The sequence below is a fragment of the Amblyomma maculatum genome, unplaced genomic scaffold (assembly GCF_055883805.1).
Source record: "Amblyomma maculatum isolate TAMU_Amacu unplaced genomic scaffold, ASM5588380v1 scaffold_19, whole genome shotgun sequence".
Classification (NCBI taxonomy): Eukaryota; Metazoa; Arthropoda; class Arachnida; order Ixodida; family Ixodidae; genus Amblyomma; species Amblyomma maculatum.
In genome coordinates this window covers 5,646,742-5,665,903 of record NW_028146744.1, presented here as the reverse complement: position 1 = coordinate 5,665,903, position 19,162 = coordinate 5,646,742, and the positions used below count along the sequence as shown (strand labels likewise).

At 45.9% G+C, this 19,162-nt stretch overlaps 1 protein-coding gene across 1 annotated transcript in view; it reads left to right on the top strand.

The window, feature by feature from the left end:
• The window catches only part of LOC146171611 (nose resistant to fluoxetine protein 6-like), a 223,932-nt gene that overhangs the window by 127,862 nt on the left and 76,908 nt on the right, over positions 1–19,162 (top strand). Inside the window, exons 3-5 of the mRNA XM_084586476.1 lie at positions 9,645–9,856; positions 13,111–13,222; positions 17,119–17,203. Of these exons, the coding sequence (XP_084442602.1) occupies positions 9,645–9,856; positions 13,111–13,222; positions 17,119–17,203 (409 nt within the window). The remainder of the gene's footprint in view (positions 1–9,644; positions 9,857–13,110; positions 13,223–17,118; positions 17,204–19,162) is intronic.

The following is a 19,162-nucleotide window of genomic DNA, read 5'->3' as shown; positions in this document are numbered from 1 at the left end:
TCCAATGCTCAGGTGGTACACGTCCGTAGTATTGAATATTCCAGATGAAGTAGCACCTCACCAGTCAGCGAAAAATTGTTCCTCGGCGAGCGCCAGCATCCAGAAGGCGAACACCACTAAGGCAAATTAACATGATCGGGTTCGTCATTCCTGTCGCTGCGGTGCCGTCAAGCCCATTTCCCGCGAAACGTAAGGTCCGCTTTGAAATACTGCCCACTTTGTTGTTCGCACGGATGTCGATGTTGGCGGTGCTCTTGTTTCCTCAGCCGTAGCCTACGGTGTTCGGTTTTCCAATGCTCAGGTGGTACACGTCCGTAGTATTGAATATTCCAGATGAAGTAGCACCTCACCAGTCAGCGAAAAATTGTTCCTCGGCGAGCGCCAGCATCCAGAAGGCGAACACCACTAAGGCAAATTAACATGATCGGGTTCGTCATTCCTGTCGCTGCGGTGCCGTCAAGCCCATTTCCCGCGAAACGTAAGGTCCGCTTTGAAATACTGCCCACTTTGTTGATCGCACGGATGTCGATGTTGGCGGTGCTCTTGTTTCCTCAGCGTAGCCTACGGTGTTCGGTTTTCCAATGCTCAGGTGGTACACGTCCGTAGTATTGAATATTCCAGATGAAGTAGCACCTCACCAGTCAGCGAAAAATTGTTCCTCGGCGAGCGCCAGCATCCAGAAGGCGAACACCACTAAGGCAAATTAACATGATCGGGTTCGTCATTCCTGTCGCTGCGGTGCCGTCAAGCCCATTTCCCGCGAAACGTAAGGTCCGCTTTGAAATACTGCCCACTTTGTTGATCGCACGGATGTCGATGTTGGCGGTGCTCTTGTTTCCTCAGCCGTAGCCTACGGTGTTCGGCTTTCCAATGCTCAGGTGGTACACGTCCGTAGTATTGAATATTCCAGATGAAGTAGCACCTGTTGAGTCAGCGAAAAATTGTTCCTCGGCGAGCGCCAGCATCCAGAAGGCGAACACCACTAAGGCAAATTAACATGATCGGGTTCGTCATTCCTGTCGCTGCGGTGCCGTCAAGCCCATTTCCCGCGAAACGTAAGGTCCGCATTGAAATACTGCCCACTTTGTTGATCGCACGGATGTCGATGTTGGCGGTGCTCTTGTTTCCTCAGCCGTAGCCTACGGTGTTCGGTTTTCCAATGCTCAGGTGGTACACGTCCGTAGTATTGAATATTCCAGATGAAGTAGCACCTCTTGAGTCAGCGAAAAATTGTTCCTCGGCGAGCGCCAGCATCCAGAAGGCGAACACCACTAAGGCAAATTAACATGATCGGGTTCGTCATTCCTGTCGCTGCGGTGCCGTCAAGCCCATTTCCCGCGAAACGTAAGGTCCGCTTTGAAATACTGCCCACTTTGTTGATCGCACGGATGTCGATGTTGGCGGTGCTCTTGTTTCCTCAGCCGTAGCCTACGGTGTTCGGTTTTCCAATGCTCAGGTGGTACACGTCCGTAGTATTGAATATTCCAGATGAAGTAGCACCTCACCAGTCAGCGAAAAATTGTTCCTCGGCGAGCGCCAGCATCCAGAAGGCGAACACCACTAAGGCAAATTAACATGATCGGGTTCGTCATTCCTGTCGCTGCGGTGCCGTCAAGCCCATTTCCCGCGAAACGTAAGGTCCGCTTTGAAATACTGCCCACTTTGTTGATCGCACGGATGTCGATGTTGGCGGTGCTCTTGTTTCCTCAGCGTAGCCTACGGTGTTCGGTTTTCCAATGCTCAGGTGGTACACGTCCGTAGTATTGAATATTCCAGATGAAGTAGCACCTCACCAGTCAGCGAAAAATTGTTCCTCGGCGAGCGCCAGCATCCAGAAGGCGAACACCACTAAGGCAAATTAACATGATCGGGTTCGTCATTCCTGTCGCTGCGGTGCCGTCAAGCCCATTTCCCGCGAAACGTAAGGTCCGCTTTGAAATACTGCCCACTTTGTTGATCGCACGGATGTCGATGTTGGCGGTGCTCTTGTTTCCTCAGCCGTAGCCTACGGTGTTCGGCTTTCCAATGCTCAGGTGGTACACGTCCGTAGTATTGAATATTCCAGATGAAGTAGCACCTCTTGAGTCAGCGAAAAATTGTTCCTCGGCGAGCGCCAGCATCCAGAAGGCGAACACCACTAAGGCAAATTAACATGATCGGGTTCGTCATTCCTGTCGCTGCGGTGCCGTCAAGCCCATTTCCCGCGAAACGTAAGGTCCGCTTTGAAATACTGCCCACTTTGTTGATCGCACGGATGTCGATGTTGGCGGTGCTCTTGTTTCCTCAGCGTAGCCTACGGTGTTCGGTTTTCCAATGCTCAGGTGGTACACGTCCGTAGTATTGAATATTCCAGATTAAGTAGCACCTCACCAGTCAGTGAAAAATTGTTCTTCGGCTAGCGCCAGCATCCAGAAGGAGAACACCACCTGGGTGAACAACATGATCGGATTCATCATTCCTGTCGCTGCGATGCCGTCAAGCCCATTTCCCGCGAAGCGTAAGGTCGGCTTTGAAGATACCGCCCATTCTGTTGGTCGCACGCACATCGTTTGGCGGTGCTCTTGTTTCTTGAACGTATGCTACGGTGTTCGGCAGTCCAATGCTCAGACGGTACACGTCAGGACTCAGTAGTGTTGAATATTCCAGGTTAGGTAGCACCTCTTGAGTCGGTGAAAAATCGTTCCTCAGCGAGCGTCGGCTGCCAGAAGGCGAACACTACCTGGGTGAATGACATTATCCGCTTCGCCATTTCCTTTGCTGCGGTGCCGCCAAGCCCACTGATTTGTAACTAAACTCAAGATTTGTAACGATACGTCACTCAGAATGTAATCTGCAGCCGATGAGTAACTGCGGCCGGTTAAGCGACCATGAGCCGGTGCACAGCTTCACTTCGCTATTTTTGCTTTCACACGTGCCAGTCTCCGTCGCTTTCTATGAGGTAGGTCAGTATAAAGCATCAACAGTGGAAACGTTTTGTAACAAGTATGCTCTGATTATCGGAAAACCCCACAACACAACTTAGGCTCTCCTTATACGCGAAAAATGGGTTTCTTAATCAGCCGATGAGTCCGGTTGTAAAGTCGTCACGTGTGTAGCCTAATAAAGTGCAACTGCTGGGAAGAAATGGCTTGAGCGCTGTAAATAATGCTTCACATTCCCAGTTCATTTAGGCTGCTTTGTACCAAGCATGGAAAAATTATAAACCGAATTCTTCGGGTACCAAATGAAACATATTGCTACGGGGAAGTATTTATCGAAACTTGCGCTGCGATGAGCGGACCTCGGCTCCAAGACTTAAGGATCCCTCCATAATCCACTCTGTCTGCGTCGTCGTCTTCTCACTTCGTCGTGCACGCGTTCCCCCGTAACAATATCCCCCTCGGAAAATGACAACATCCTGGTGTGTGTTAGACGTCCCGTGAAGACTGGGAATAATACGGCTTGAGGCGGGCCGCATGTACAATTTCGGAATTGGGTGTAGCGGACGGTGACTTTGGTCTTAGCGGTCTAATTGCATAGGTTACGTTGGTCACTGGATGTAATACACGATAAGCATATGTGTAGTTCGGCATAAGTTTTTCACATAACCAACAGAATGCTAAGGCCCTCATTAATGTCTTCTGCGTGGTTAGCATGCAAATAGAAATATCATCTAAGCACCGAGATTATAAAAAGGGAGCAGAGCACGGCGTGATGCATACAACACTGCTTTCTCGGGACTAAAATAAGAAATTCTTCGTTGCATGAATATGGATTTCGGTTTCGATCTTTCAAAGCCAACGGCTTCCTCTAAAATGAACTTCTAGAACTGAAAGAAACAGTTGCTCCCTTTGGTAATTTAATTGAAAATCGCTCGGTGTTGTTCACGATAGCGTTGCACCCTTATCGCAATGACAGTGCGTACCACCGAAAAAGTACAGCCGTTGTCGTAAACCCGAATTGAGAAACCTGTGGGACGAGCACGTAGGTTCGTATTAATAGTTTGTCGCCAGCTTTCATGCTCTACGTTCAGGGTGCACGATTCTGCTTCACGTTTAGGGTCCACCTTGTAGTCAAGTTAAAAGAATTGACGACATTACACAGTTGCAATAAAATTGACGACATACGTACGTCCCACTGCATGCCGTTGATTTCAAGTGATGATATCCAAGGAGAAGTAAGAAATATTGTGCCTTCTTCTCCTCCAAAATGAAACCAACTAAGGTCATTTAACGGTTTGCCGAGCTCTGCGGCAGTTTCTTAATGTCAAAAATTCGCTGAACAAAATAGCGGTGTTAAAGGCTTAACCGCGTTTACTCACGAAGTCAACCTTGAGCGTCTTCCGCCTTTTTTATCCATGCACTCATTTAAGTTTTGTTAATTTGATATAATTTACCTACCAGACGCGGACCCCGCAGGGGTGATGCAGTGGTTACGGCGCTCGACTACTGTTCACAAGGACGCGGGATTGAATCCCGGCCTCGGCGGCCGCTTTTCGATGGAGGCGAAAAGCACGGCGCTTGTGTGCTGTGCGTTTGTCAGTGCAAGTTAAAGAACCCCAGGTGGTCGAAATTGCCTGAGTCCTCCACTACGGCGTCTCTCATAGCCTGAGTCGCTTTGGGACGTTAAACCCCACAAGCAATAACAGCCTACCAGACGCGTGTTTGTAACCTAATTCTTGGCGCAGTCACGTTTGTACAGCTGCCCCTGCAGAAGTGCGCAATATTCTTGCGCTGATCATCAGAAACACAGCGCGATTGATTACAAAAGATGCAGAGGAAAAGCGCTGTTCTAAGTCAGCGGCGTCCTACATGCATCAGGCATAGTACTTTGGTACAATAACAAGCCCTACTATAGAGAGCCTTCGTTGGAGAAGAGTGCAATACCTTTTTTCAGGCGCTCATGAGCGAACACCGTCGGCACAGTCATCAGGTTGAGAAGCGTCCTCGGATCGGCTGAATCTAAACCGAATTTCAAACTGTATACTGCAAACAGCTTTGTGGGAAGGCTCCCGCCTAGCATTGAGGGCGGGAACGTGCATCAGAACTAGCTTAGGATTTGGATACTCTAGTGCAAATCGGTGCCGCTGGGCAGAGAAGACGAGGTTTCGTGCAGGTCATCCGCAGCTGCGTGCTTTCGTCAGCTGGTTTCATCCGAATGAAATTCATAAGGCTCGTTTTCCTGAAGCGCCTTTTTCGAAGACTTTTCTCAAGCCTCTGCTGGCCTAGCAGATAAGCATTGGTGTGAAAGAAGGCAAGAAAGACAAACGACGGGCTGCGCTGTGGAAGACGGCAACTGCAACAACAACAAAAACAGTGCTGATGGCCCATATCATCTAATGGCTTCCGAGACAGAGCTGTTGACTTCCGGTGGCTTTATCGTCGTGCGCATGACGCGGAATTACAGCCTTTTAATCAATGAAAAACCTTTTCATCACTGGCAGAGATAAGTGGCAAAACCATGCTGCGTAAGCTGCGACTATTGAAAGTATGCATGTGGAACTCGAATCGCAAAGCTAAGACACAAATGTCCAAAACAAAGAAAACAAGATATTGGAGAAAAGTTATCTCAAACTGAATGAGTGGGCCAGTCTCGGACGGCAGCAAGCGGGCAGTGTAAGCAAGACCTTTGGCCACACGCTCCACTGTTTGCATTGCTGCTAAGAGCCTCTACCTAAAGGAGGCCGAGAGAAAATACGGAGAACAACTGCAGACAAGAAAGCAAATGGGATCTCCAGAAGGGTGACTTGCGACCTTATTCAAGTATGTTAACCTGAAATTAAGTGGAAGTGCCCTGACGATAAAAGAGAATCAAGGGCATCAAATCTGTCTTCCGCTGCTGCCTGCACTTTTACACGCTTTTTCACGCATTTTTCAGAAATTAGTGCCAAAATATTGAGTCGCAAACGTTCAGGGCTTAATTTACTTTCTTTGCTCTATTTGTAAAAGCTTGTTTGCATGAATGTACACTAATAAATCTAGACTAACCTAAATCGCATCAAAATTGTTTTGGAACGGAGGATAGTGCGATAAGTATGTATCATCGCCAAGGCCGCCTCAGAGGCACTCCAAGGAACAGAAGCCACGCCGGTCAGCTAGAGAGCAGAACCTCGATATATTCTCGGAGCAGGCTGGCTTTTATAGGCAAGCCTCACGTGATCAAGGGAAAGAGCGGCCATAGCGACTGCCGCAGCAAACGAAAGGGTGCGCGCTGTTTACGTGCGCGTAACACAGATCCTCAACAGAATATACCCCATAAAAGGACTGTATTATAACAGGAAATCTTGAAAAATATTTGTGCAAAAATTCGCTCTCTGTCGATGCTACATAACATGGCAGCGTTGACTAAGCGAGGTCCTTATCATGTAGAGATACATTCTCAGACGACCCTCTTTTTTTAAACTCTTCAACAGTAAACAGTATTTGTACAACTGCTATATTTTTCTCCGCGTCAAAATCATAAATATTTTGGCATTTCTTGAAATATTCCAGAGCTTTGGCGGGGTGGGTAGCTTTTTGTTGAACGAAAGATCAAACTAAACAGTTCTTTTTTTTTTCTATAACCCCGGTCTGCATGTCTCGCCGGATTGTGGCCAAGTTATTGGTATCTTGATCTGTTGCAATAGTTATTATTGAAATACTCATTGTGAGCATGCGGCAGTACGGCAACGAATGATTGGCTCTATAACCACGATCCATAAGTTCGATCCTTGGTGCCGGTATCTACCTGTTTTCCAATGGGCAAAAGATTTCCCTTGGCAGGTTTGTTCTGGGATGAAATACTTATTCGGTGACGAGAAATAGGTAGTTGTGTTCACTCTGTAGAAAGAATGCTTTTGAGCTAAAGCTTTACAACAGACCCAGCCATTTATTATTGGTTGTTAGTATTTTCTTAAAATTCGAGCGTAGCTTGATCAACGCATTGTGCTGCCTTTTGTTTGCACCAATGCATGCGTCATAACTATCATGATGTCGCATGAGAGCCAGGCCATGATGGCCACTTCCGGCCGAACTTTTCTATTATGTATTTCCGCAGCGCATGCTACACATGGACAGAGGACGAGCAGCAGTGAAGCTTTTCCACTTCTAATGTCTTCCAAACGCTCTGGAACTAACGCATGAGATACCTGACGACTGTTCCATTACATTCCTAGAAATTAGACTTTTTCTCACGCCAGCCCATGTGCACTGTACTTAACCTATCCTGGCATATGATTCCGCACACTGAAAGTTGGTTTCAGCGCTCGTCTGTGTAATTGCTTGTCCTCTGTCCGTGTGTAGCATACGCTGTTGAAATACATAATGAAAAACCAGCTAGCCCTGTCAGCTTACTCTTTACAGTTGTCTGGTCACGTTTCAGGGTGAGCTCCCCAAGCGTCGTGAGCGAGACTTCTCCACATGATTTCGAATTATCGGCTCCGCATGTTTCTGTCAGCCGCTTAGGAGTCATTCTCTGAATTGATCGCGTTCGCCAAATAAAAAATAGGCCTTGCTGTGATGTGAGCTCCGTGTCTATTACTTGCGACGTTGCAGACGAGAAAGAAGAGAAAGGCGACTGCCGTGAAATAAGCGGTAGGGAGAAAACCCATACTTGGGAAAACAGGTGCTGTAACAGGAAGTTGAAAAGCCAATGGTCAACCGGTGGCATAATTATGGCCGAGGCGCAGTCCCTGAACTGCTTTCTCTACTCGTTTCTGGAGTTGGGAAAATGTAAATTTAGGGGGCGATTGCAGCGCCGATAGTTAGCTCAAACATTCTTGCGATGGAGTGATATGAGTGACTGAATCACTGTCTGCTTTGAAAACGATGCGATTACCCTGTCACTCTAACTGTGGCCCTTAAACTGCGACATTTCCACCACTGACGCAATCACCTGAAATATTTGAAATCATTTATACACACGGTGGCTGCTGGAGTAACATCGTATGAGCATACGTGCGCGTAGGGAAGTAGTTCACGGGGAGTTATCTTTGTGCAGCATTTCATCCCCAGCTAATTAGGTAAAATTTTAGTTTTTCTGCAGCGTCCAATGCAATGAAGCTAATGTTGTTAAAGTTGAAATCGTTACGAATGTTTTAGATATGTGTAAATTTCAGAAGGTAAGTGACGAGTTGCTACAATATTCACAAACATGTAACGCCGTCAAAAGCGCTATAAGTGTCAAATCCTCTTTGCATAGTATTTCAACGCTACATTTCGTCCAGAGAAAAGACGGTCACATACTCAAGTGCGGGCAAGCACATTAGGCCCTAAGGAACATCAGAAGATAATAAGAAGAGGAAAACGATTCAAACGGCCGTGGACAAGCGAAATAAAAATACGGGTAACTATGGCTTCCGCAGCACGCCCCTCGTCTTCGATTGACGTTTTGTCTTATAAGCCACGCAGCATGCTCAGCGGCGGCACTTTGTGTTCCTTAAAATCACCCGATACCTTATGAACGTGATATAACCTCATTTGGCTGAATTCAGACCAGCTACTCCTCGGGCAGTTTCACAAAACATAAAAAATAATCATAATTCAAATGTGCAAAGCCACAACTAGTTTCTTGGAATTCAGATCGCTTGCGAATGAAGATATAATTATCCAGCAGAGTGCAACAGTGCAGTTAATGAAACGGCCGCACAGGAACTTCACAATAATCTGATTTGAAGTAAATTTGAAGCAAGAAAGTAAAAAGTTGATTTTAGCTTCACGAAACACTTGTCCGTTCTGTAATAGAATACGGTACTATTATCTGGATGCCCTAGATTGAACAACAGATTGATAGACTGGAGAGCGTCCAGCGAAAAGCTGCCCGATTTATTTTCAATAAATACAGTCGTCATGACTCACCCACACTGCTTCTGCAAAAAGCCGGCCTTCCCACGATTCACACACGAGCCAGATGGTTGAGGCTCAAGGTTCTTTTCCTCCTTTTAAAGAATAACACTAAACTTGATAAGACCACATATCTACTTGAGCCTAGTACACGTGTCATAAAAACTAAACATGCAAAGCATCTATCCGAATACAGATACCGTAGTGATACATTGAAATTTTCATTTTTTACAAATGCGATTCATGAGTGGAATACGTTGTCCCCCGAAATTGTAAACCGAGTGTGCCTTGAAAGTTTTCTGTCGCAGTTGACAAGCTATTTTGAATAATTGTAAACCCATTGTCACTATGTGCGATTTATTATTTTTGTTTGTATAAGAGTGAAAAGGTTGCTTCTCTGCTGTGTGTCTTTTTTGTTTCCGCACTCTTTTATATGCATGTAAACCCGATCCTGTAACGGCCTCAAAGTGAGGCCAATAGTATGTAATAAATAAAAAAATAAAAATGATCGCCATGTGCTCACCTTGCTAGTTGGCTTATTTCGTAGAGCGAATATGCCTGCGAAAGACTAGTCTGGGTGTGAGGCGCCGACCAGCTCGTACTAACTACTTTTATGAAAATAGTTTGATTGTAAGAATATTGTGACGTTGACGCAACTCCTTGGCTGCGCTCACACCTGTGCTAATGATTAATGCTACCCCAGTAAAAAGTGTTTGTACCCTTTTTGCGTATCGTAGTACCGGCAGTATGTAGACACTGAACAAACCATGCTAGTTGACGTAAGAATGAATGAGGCAAAGCTTCGATTTCGTAGATGTGTCATTCTAATGTTTTCCTCCAACGCAGTGGTGGATGCGACAGCCAAGTACCCGACCGGGCTGCTGCAAGCCTCCACGGCCAACCTGGGCGCCTACGACGAGTGCATCGAGACCGTGGCGAGGGATGAGTACGGCATAGAGAGGGCCCGAGGACAGTACTGCAACGTGCATCTCTCCATCGGCGATGACAGCCCCGTCATCGGAGAAATAATGCCAGCCGTTATGTTGTCCCACAAGAGGGTGAGGCTTTTTCTGACGCGAGAGACGCTTTCTTATCTTCCTGAGAAATCATTGACACTAAAATGGAATCCACAATAGGCATCACAGTACTCGACTGCTCCCGGTTGTTATAAAATTCCGTCCCAGCTTTTGTCGTTATATACGAAATCGGCACACCTTTTCAACAGCAGGCGCAATTTTATGCCTATAGTTTTATGACGGGCTGCTAATGCAAGCTGCACTGCAATCTTAACGGGAACTGATGCACTCTTCCGACCGAACACTGTCAACCATTTAAAAAAAAGAAAGAATTTTTGTGGCAGAAGAGCATTTTCTTAGGCACGGTTGGTCCGCCAGTAACGAAAATTTGTTTACATCATAAGCCGTTTGGACCTTCTGAATATCACCGTTTAGTTTGTCTCGGAATTTCTTAACATAAGCAAAATGGGCTGGGTCTTTTGTTTCTATGAAGTGAGCAAATAGAAAGAAGATGTGGAGTAATCCGTGCCTTCCTAGTTTTGTTTTGGACTAAAACAAGAGCAAATGCAAGGCTGAGTTTTACTTTTTCTAGAAACAGTTCGTACGCTTTAGATGGATAATTTTCTTGGCACACTTCTGCGCAACAAGTGAGCCATAAGTGAGCAAAAGTAGACTGCGGTATTATCATTATTTATGCGCCGCTTATACTTAGGCTTATCAAAATCGTGCTTATATGGAAAGAGGCTAAAAATGGCACATAATCGCTATTGCCTGATGGAAGGGCACCTGCAGTAACTGTCACTGTTCTAAAATTTGTGAAACAGCGATCAAGTAAAGTTTCTCCACTTATTCTCGTAAGTAGGCTGATAATATTTTCGCAGCCACAACAATGCGAACGTATCTCTTCAAGCTGTTTAGTCGGCATCAAGTTTCCCATAACCAGTTTGACCTTAATTCACCAAATATAATAACATGCCACCTACTCACATCTCCTAATTCAAGTAAGGAATTGATGCAATCAAGGAATGCATCTAAATTACCTCTAGGAGGGCAGTACACCAGAATCAAGCAATGCGCGGTGCAGTAGACTAATAACTTCAAAGTCTTCATTTGTGCGCACGTCGTAAATCAGACGTTGGTTTACATATAAAGATACCTCCGCGCTCGCCCTGTCTAAACATCGAAATATGATCATAGCAAGGGATCGGCGCAACTTCCGCATCAGCACTATATCCGTAAATCCAATAACGTGGACAGCTTCATTCCTCTAACGTTGCACATCCTCTGATGACTGCTGGCAGTCAGCAATTTATTAAATCTCTCAGAGGCGTAGTAAGTGCGCATAGGGAGTTTAAACAAGACACCAAGTGTTCGTTATTTACACAATTTCATTTCTTCAAATGCAATCCTTATTGCTTGACTGCCAGTCCCCTTCCTCACATAAACGCAGACCAAACGAAACCGTGATTCATCTCATAAGCCCTTGTTCTCGCCAACAACGGACGTTTCTTGTTAATAGCAGTCAAGTTATCGAAAAAAGTATACCTTCCTCACGTTCGTTGAGGACTTTTGCAACCATTAGTCTTTCACAGCTCGCCTAGCAAATCTTACCAGAGTTACGAGTTCGTTCTCTGGAAGTAACAGGAGGTAATGCGAACCTTCGACATCAGCATCAGACAGATCAATCGTTCCCGGAAGGGCATTTATCTTACATTGCAAGTTTTCTGTTTTCTCAAACGCCAAGCCATGAATTTCCAGATAATGTCGTTTGTTGTTTTGTTGCAGATCGCTGAGCTGTTTTTTTAGCTCTATTTGACTTTTTGTTTTCGGTGCTTCAGCTTTCGTGCAAAGTCTTGACTGTATACTAGCGCTGCCTCTTCTATCATAAGTGCACATTATTTTCCTACCCTACTATTAGTGCCATCTGCGATAGTTTTCACACAGACAATATAGAGAACGTCGCTTCGATCATTCTTCATATAGGTATAACAGTTTTATACCTTTAAATGAATTTACTTGCAAGTAGTCTGCGACGAGTTTTCTTCTATTTCGTATCACGCAGTACCAATGGGCGCGTAGCCTAGGTGGCGTTCACATAGCGGCAGCCTGAATTAGCATATCTTCAGCCATTTCCCATTGCTACCACTTACCACTGGGGCGGAAGGAACCGCGCTACAGTAGGAATTTCAATTAGGCAGATTTCTAAGTCTTCTAATGTGACTTATTCCAAGAGGACATCGTTAGGAAAGCAGTTCTGCAGAATATATCAGACGTCGGGGCTGTCAGCTAAGAATCACTAGCACGGGTCCTCCAAGTGCTAATTGGCATTGCTGGAAACTGCTTGACCAGTCGGTTTCTTCACTTGTCGAGACCACATGACACAGACGGGTGTGCAGGAAATGGGAGTCGAGGCGTTTTGTTCTCAAGTCAGACAAGCGAGCTCTAGACTACGCAATGAAGTTTGAACGGATTTCTTACAGCGGGCTTAATATTTATGTCGCGCTGAATTTCAAGTATAATAGTAACATACGAGTAGACGCTAATGGGTACGTGTGAGATATTGAGGGCACAACTTAAGGCATCAATGGCTAAGTGAAAGCCAAAGTATTTGTATGCGAATGAGAATTCACAGTGGGAGCAGTAGACTCTCCTCTTTGCCCGCGGCCCATAAGCGTTGTTTTTATATTATGTGCACACTTCCCGGCGCATTTACTTTACGAGGCATTTCCAGACACTGTGATAACGAAAACATGTCGTAAAAGACAAAGAAGCATCAATAAAATAGAAAATACGTAGAATATGCTAAAACAACGAATTTAAAGGCTGGCCGCCATTCTGTAGCAGCAATGACAGCGATGAAAAATAAATAAAAACGCACATTGGCACTTTTTTACGCAAAACACGCAGCTCTCAGACTGCCAGAAAGGTGTCATAGAGAGCGCTCCCGGTTTTTTTTTTTCTGTTTGATTACTCTTACCGAGCCGAGTGTGGAATCTGATCTCCATTTGTGGACCGTGAGTGGAAGCGCCACGGCTGTAATACACTTGTCCTGCCCTGTCGTGCTACCGTCACCTCTTTATCTGACGAGAATAGGCGGCTTTACGGAATTGGAGCGGTCAGTTGCAAAGGTTTTCTCTATTCGTAACAAGGCAGTTCTTGTTGTAACCAAATACGAATATGCTATGAATTGCAATTCAACGTTTTCAATGCTAACTTTCTAGAAAGCGAAGCATAAAGAGGGGGAGTGCCCAAATGCACTTTTTTGAGATACGGCTTTCCCCCCTATTCTAATCTAGACGCTCAACTTCACCGAGTACATGACAGACGACAGACTGCCAGGCCTTCGTCTTGGTGTGTGCGTCATCGCCGCCTGCAGCGAAGAAGACCTGAACAACATCGGCCGTACCGGCAAGTCACTCTCCGTTCACTTGTGCTGCCCCTAGAGCAGCGCAAAGTATAACTTGATCGCCTTCTCCTTGCTTCTTTGCGCGCAGTTAAAATATGTACCGGTTTGTCCTCCAAACGTGCTTTGCACGTTAGCAGCTAGCGTGGGATGAGTGCACGTGATGATGCAGTAATGCTCTGCCCCCCCCCCCCCCCCCCCCAGCAACTGTTCTAGAACTATATTTATTTTAGAGCGCTGCTCTCTGGCGCCCGTTCCTGCGTTTCGCGTCGTCGTCGGCGTCGCCATCGCCGTTGCCCCTCGTAACCAGCTTAGCAGCTGGGACAGCGTGCGCTCCTCCCCTCCGCCCCCCCCCCCCATCACTCTTCCTCCGTGGCGGCGACCGCGCGTGTTCTCTGATTGCTGCGCGCAATCCTGCCACCACTGTTCGCCGTTGCGTGTACCCCCCCGCCCCCGCTTCCTGCGTAGCGGCGATGTGTTCTCAGAGTTCTCCGCTTGCTGAAGCGCCGGCTCGCTATCAGCGAATCACGGTGCGTGCATCCCAAGCCGAAACGCAGAGCCACGTTTTCTTCACTCGCTGATGGCGTCAGCGGCATGAGTCAGAAGTGTAAGATGCCGGGCTAGTTGGTACTGCATAATGAAATAAAACAGCGCAAGCAACGGGACGAAACACGAAGGAAGGGAAACAAGGACACAGGCGCTGACTAACAACTGAAATTTTATTCCGAAGCAGGACACATATATAAGGTACAAAGAGAGGGGTGTGGCCAAATGCGATCCTGCGCAATCACCGAAACAGTGTAGTCACGTCCAAGAGTAAAACCAATAAAAAGGTGAAAAGCCGAATAGACTAAAAGCGATAAAAACCACGGTGTAGGAGGCCGGGACAGAAAGTAAAACCGGTAAAACAGCCAAAAATCCAAGTAAAAGCATTAAAATATAAAGGTAAAAAAAAACAACAAAAAAAAAACACAGAACTAAAATCGTGGCACAAGGTGATTAACAAAAGTAGCGGAGAGGGGCATTCAGGTAAAAAGGTAAACATTTACCCTGCCTCTGAGAAAATCCAATTCTTTTTGCGACAAGCACAGGGAGGGTGCACTCACACATTGCTCATTTGCGCTGTGAATTTCGAACGCTTCTGCGATTTCCCTGGATATCCTATCCCGTCCTCTAGCAAGAATTGCGCAGCGATTGAAATGTGGGTAACAGGTTTTGTCCGGATCATCATCGTTATGTTTACACTTTTTGCAGTGCATGGCGAGGTGCCCGGAAATTGCAATGCTGTTTACGTTTTTCTTGTAAGAAAAACGTAAACGAAAAAAGGCCCAGAGTGCGCCTCGCGTTTTATTAGCTTTGACAGAAATTTTACCCATTAATAAAAGTGTAAGCGTAATTTGCACAGGTAAATCCCATAAAAATACAGACTGCTTTGTGCAAACGAAAAAAAAAGAAAATATCACAGTTTACCAGGACTGGTTGAGAATCAGGCACGTCTAATTCGGGAAGAGAACAGCGCTCGGCATTCGCATGGAAACATGAGCTTAGTGAAGAAGTTCATTCGAGGCCACAAGCTTTAAATTACGTTTCCTTAGAAATGACGCAATTGCTTGAAAAAAGAAATATATCTGTCTTAGTAGCAAATGCATCTACAGACAGAGAAAGTGAAGGCTTATGATAGCTTGTTTCTCAATTCTATAGCAGACGGAGTAGGAGGGAGGAAGAAGATGAGGAAAGGAAGGGAGGTTAACCGGTAAAAGAAACCGGTTTGCTACCCTGCACTGGGGGATGGGGGTGACCCGGGTGAGTGGATATAAAAGTGGCAGGTAAGAGAGGGATTGGTGAAGTCAGTATAGTCACATCACAGCCATATCACGCCACATCACATCACATATAATATGATGAGGAAATCATAAAAGAGAATAAAAAAATATTCCTCTGCCCGTGCCACTAGGTATAACAGGCTCAATCCAATCGAATATAAAAGAATTGGTCCTGAAGACAAGCTTGGTCTGTGTTTTGCACCCGCAGTCGAAAGAACCCGAAGGCTCCAAAAAAAAAATGAGGGAATCTCCACGCAGCGGCCCGCAGCCGGAGAGCGGGCCCGGGGAGATCTCCCGTGATCTCCCCTGGGAAGTAAAAGGAAGGGATGCGAAAAGGGAAATGGGATTGTGGGAGGGATCGGGGCAGCTTCGGGATTTTCTCAAATTATCCTGAATCGATTCGAGCTCTAATTCCTTGGCCTCAGTTGAGGGCGAGCACTCGCTTTAACCGCAATGCACAGACCTCGGCCTCCAAGCGTATTCATATCCACATCGCGGTCGTCCGGTCTCCGCCACATGAGACAGGCTGCTGGGCCACATTGCGGTTCCCCCAAGTCAGGCTGCCTCTCTCCGACTGTACTAGGACTACTGGAGGGGCGCATTTCGCCGTACTATGATTCTTTCAGCCCTACTCCAAGGTACTCCGAAGCTGTGCTACACATCACAGTCATATCACGTCATATCAGAGCAAAATCACAGCCTGTCGATCACGCCCGTAGTTTTCATGAAGCGGAGCATGGAGGTCTTCAATGCCTATGATTGCTGCGGCCAGGGACCTAGAATTTTGATTGCCTACTGTCATATCACGTCATATCACAGCAAAATCACAGCCTATCGATCACGCCCGTAGTCTTCATGAAGCTGAGCATGGAGGCCTTCAATGCCTATGATCGCCGCGGCCAGGGACCTAGAATTTTGATTGCAGTCAGTGGGCTTCTATCTAGACGCTCCAGCGCACGGCAGAGACACTGTCTTTACGCACTGTATGCTGGGCACTCACAAAACATGTGGCCTATAGTCTCGTCTCACCCGCAGGTTGCACATGCAGGGCTATTTGCCACACCCATCACAAACGAATAAGTTTGTGAAAGCTACACCAACCCACAGGCGGCACAGCAAAGTTTCTTCACGTCGGGCTAGGCCGGGTGGAAGCCGGAGCTTCAGGGCAGGGTCCCGGGATTTTAAACGGCAGTTTGCAAACTCGCCAGAATTCCACAAGGCGAGCGTGTGCTCCCGCGCAAGTGCGCGAAGCCTGCCCTGGAAAAGAGAATCAACACATAATCGTCGTCTTGGTGGGCTGTTCGCTCAACCTCGTCCGCACGCAGATTGCCCGCTATGCCGCTGTGTCCTGGAAGCCATTAGTAGATGACGTCATGTCCTCCATTTATGACATAGTGATGAAGTCCGCATATTTCCGCGACAAGTTGCCCATGGGCTCTACGAAAAAGAGCCATTTTTAAGGCTTGCAGGGCAGCTTTTGAAGCTGTGAAAAAAAAAAACACCGCCGAGGGATCTGCTGATTGATATGCCTAATTGCGACACGACAGCGGTTAGCTCTGCGATTGTCGAAGAAGTCCGGTCAATTGTCCTCTCTTTTACTTCTGTGGGAGTTGCGAAGATTACCATGGAGCCTGAAGAACTCACGGCATTCACTGAACCGTCGATGTAGACGTGCAAACGATTTGCATGGTGCTCATGAAAGTATTCAACAGTGACTTGTTTTAGTTCTGTCGGTGATAGCGCAACCTTCTTGCTGATGCCGAGTATTGAAAGAAGCACGTCGGGTTGATGCAGACTCCATAGAGGAGAGGACGGTAGAGGACGGAGGAAAAAACACGTAGCTTAGACAAGGTGCGTGGCTCTTGCTTATAAACCATCCACACAACGAAACAGAGACTTTGTTACCGCAGGAGGTAAACAGCCGGATTGCTTTTCGTCGTTTGTTCTTTCTGAGTGCTGATACGAAGGTTTGAGTTACTTTTCTTTTATTAGATCAACGCAGTCTTGATAGAGGAGCAGAATATATTTAACAAAATACAGTCTGCCGGTCGCAAAAGTGACGTTCTTCTTTCGCGCAGTAATCGGCCCAGCAACCAGAATCATCGTGAAAAACTGCGTTACAAGCATGGATCAAGGGATAAGCGCCTCTCAAGCTGGCATCTTGTAAGTGCCCATCATCTATTAGTGCGAATTTGATTTTTTTTTTTTTTTGGTTCCCATCTCACTCCATGGCATTGCTAAAAAAATAGAATGCTATTTCGGACATCAGTGTGTTTTTAGATAACAAGGCTAAAACAGAGCGAATGTTTTTCTTTTTTTTTTTCTGCGAGGATTTCGAAAAACTGAGAAACACTGAAGCACGTAGCTCCGACAAATTGCATGGCTCTTGCATGTAAAACATCCACACAACGAAATATGGGCATTCCGTTTGTTCACTTCGTTGCTTAAGTAAATCTGATAATATCGGATATAGAGTATTGTCGTCGAGAATTATGCACGTACCTTAAACTGCATTTTTTTAAATTAACACCCCTAAATTTAGACAATTGTTTAAACTTTGGTGTACACTGTTTTGTGTAATTTTTTTTCTGCATTATAATACCTATTCACATGGTGAATTTGTGCATGCACACATAATAAAAATTTGTTTTCACCTATTTCTTGGCACAACATCAGTCTCCTGCAAATCAATCCCTCTTTTTACGTTCGCTGCTACTGTATTTGGAGCAGGTGCTTCTCAAACGGTCGCAGAATGATTTTCTTCTTCCGCCGTCTGCGTAGCATGATTAATCGCACGAACGGATGGACGTACTAGCATCAGCTGGGGAGGGACGGAGGTGTGGCGGAAGGAGTAACGAACTGATCTATGTAGGAAGAAAAAGTGTAACAGAAGAGGGAACGCACACATGATAGATGGGAAAGGATGAACGATGGATGAGAGAAACATGTCAAGAATGCAAATTCGCAACCAAAAATTGAATGGCCGTACGAAGGAACACAGGAACGAGATAATGGAGGAAAAAAGGAAAGAAAGAATGGACGATGTGCGAGCGGGCCGAAAACGGAAAGCGGAGTATACATAGCAAGGAAAAACACTGGAGCGAGTGAACACGGAAGGTGCGAAATAATGGATGTATGGACAAACGGGTAAAGGAAGGATAATGCGACGGAGAAAGAGAACGGTGGCAAATAAACGCTGGAATGAGCAAAAGAAACCAATGAAGCAAAAGTGGGCTACAAAAAAAAAAAAGGTGCAAAGATACCCAAGTAGGGAACAAATGAACTACAGAGTAATGAATTGAGCGAAAAAGTGCCGGGCAAAGGAAGAACGGAAAAATGAAAGGAAGAAGGCCGATCGCATGGGGAAAGGAAACATTGGTGCATTTTAATGTATGAAGCAAGCAATGAAGCTAGGACCAAACAATTAATGGAAAGTGGAAGATAGGAAACGAGGAAAGCCGAACTAAGGAAAAAAAAAAAGAGAATGGAAGAGCAAATGATCAGTGAAGGAAACACACAGGACACGGACAATCGAGCGATTGTCCGTGCCGTGGGTGTTTTCTGTCATTGGTGGCCGTATTTTATGTGGAAGAATAATCAACTTGCCCGAAAGCTAGTTTTACTAAATGGCGAAGAAACTAGCAGCACAGTGAACGAGCGAATAATTGAAACTGTACACGAACGAGAGAAGGATCGACCAGAGGGAGGAAGAGTGGGAGGAATATTCAACTATGAGGGAACGCAGGAGGTGAAGAAAGAAACGGAGGAAAAAAGAAAGGTGGAAGGAGCGAAAGAAAGATGAAAAGGAAAGAGAGGAAAGAAACAGACTACAACAGAGGAAGAAAGGAATGAATGGAGGCAGAACAAAAAAGAAACAAATGATCCTGATTGCGAATATGAGCAGGAGAGAAGGATCAAAGAAAAAAATGAACAGAGGTGCCAAGGAACAAGGATAGCCAGGAGCGGACGACGAAGAAAGGAACGGACTAATAACTGAACCGGTGTACAAAGGAATGAAGAAAGAAAATAATGCAGGAACAAGGGGACGCAGTATTGACGACTTGTTAAACAGGACCGTAGTAATGGAAGGAGGAATAGAGGGCGATTGAACAAAGAACTTAA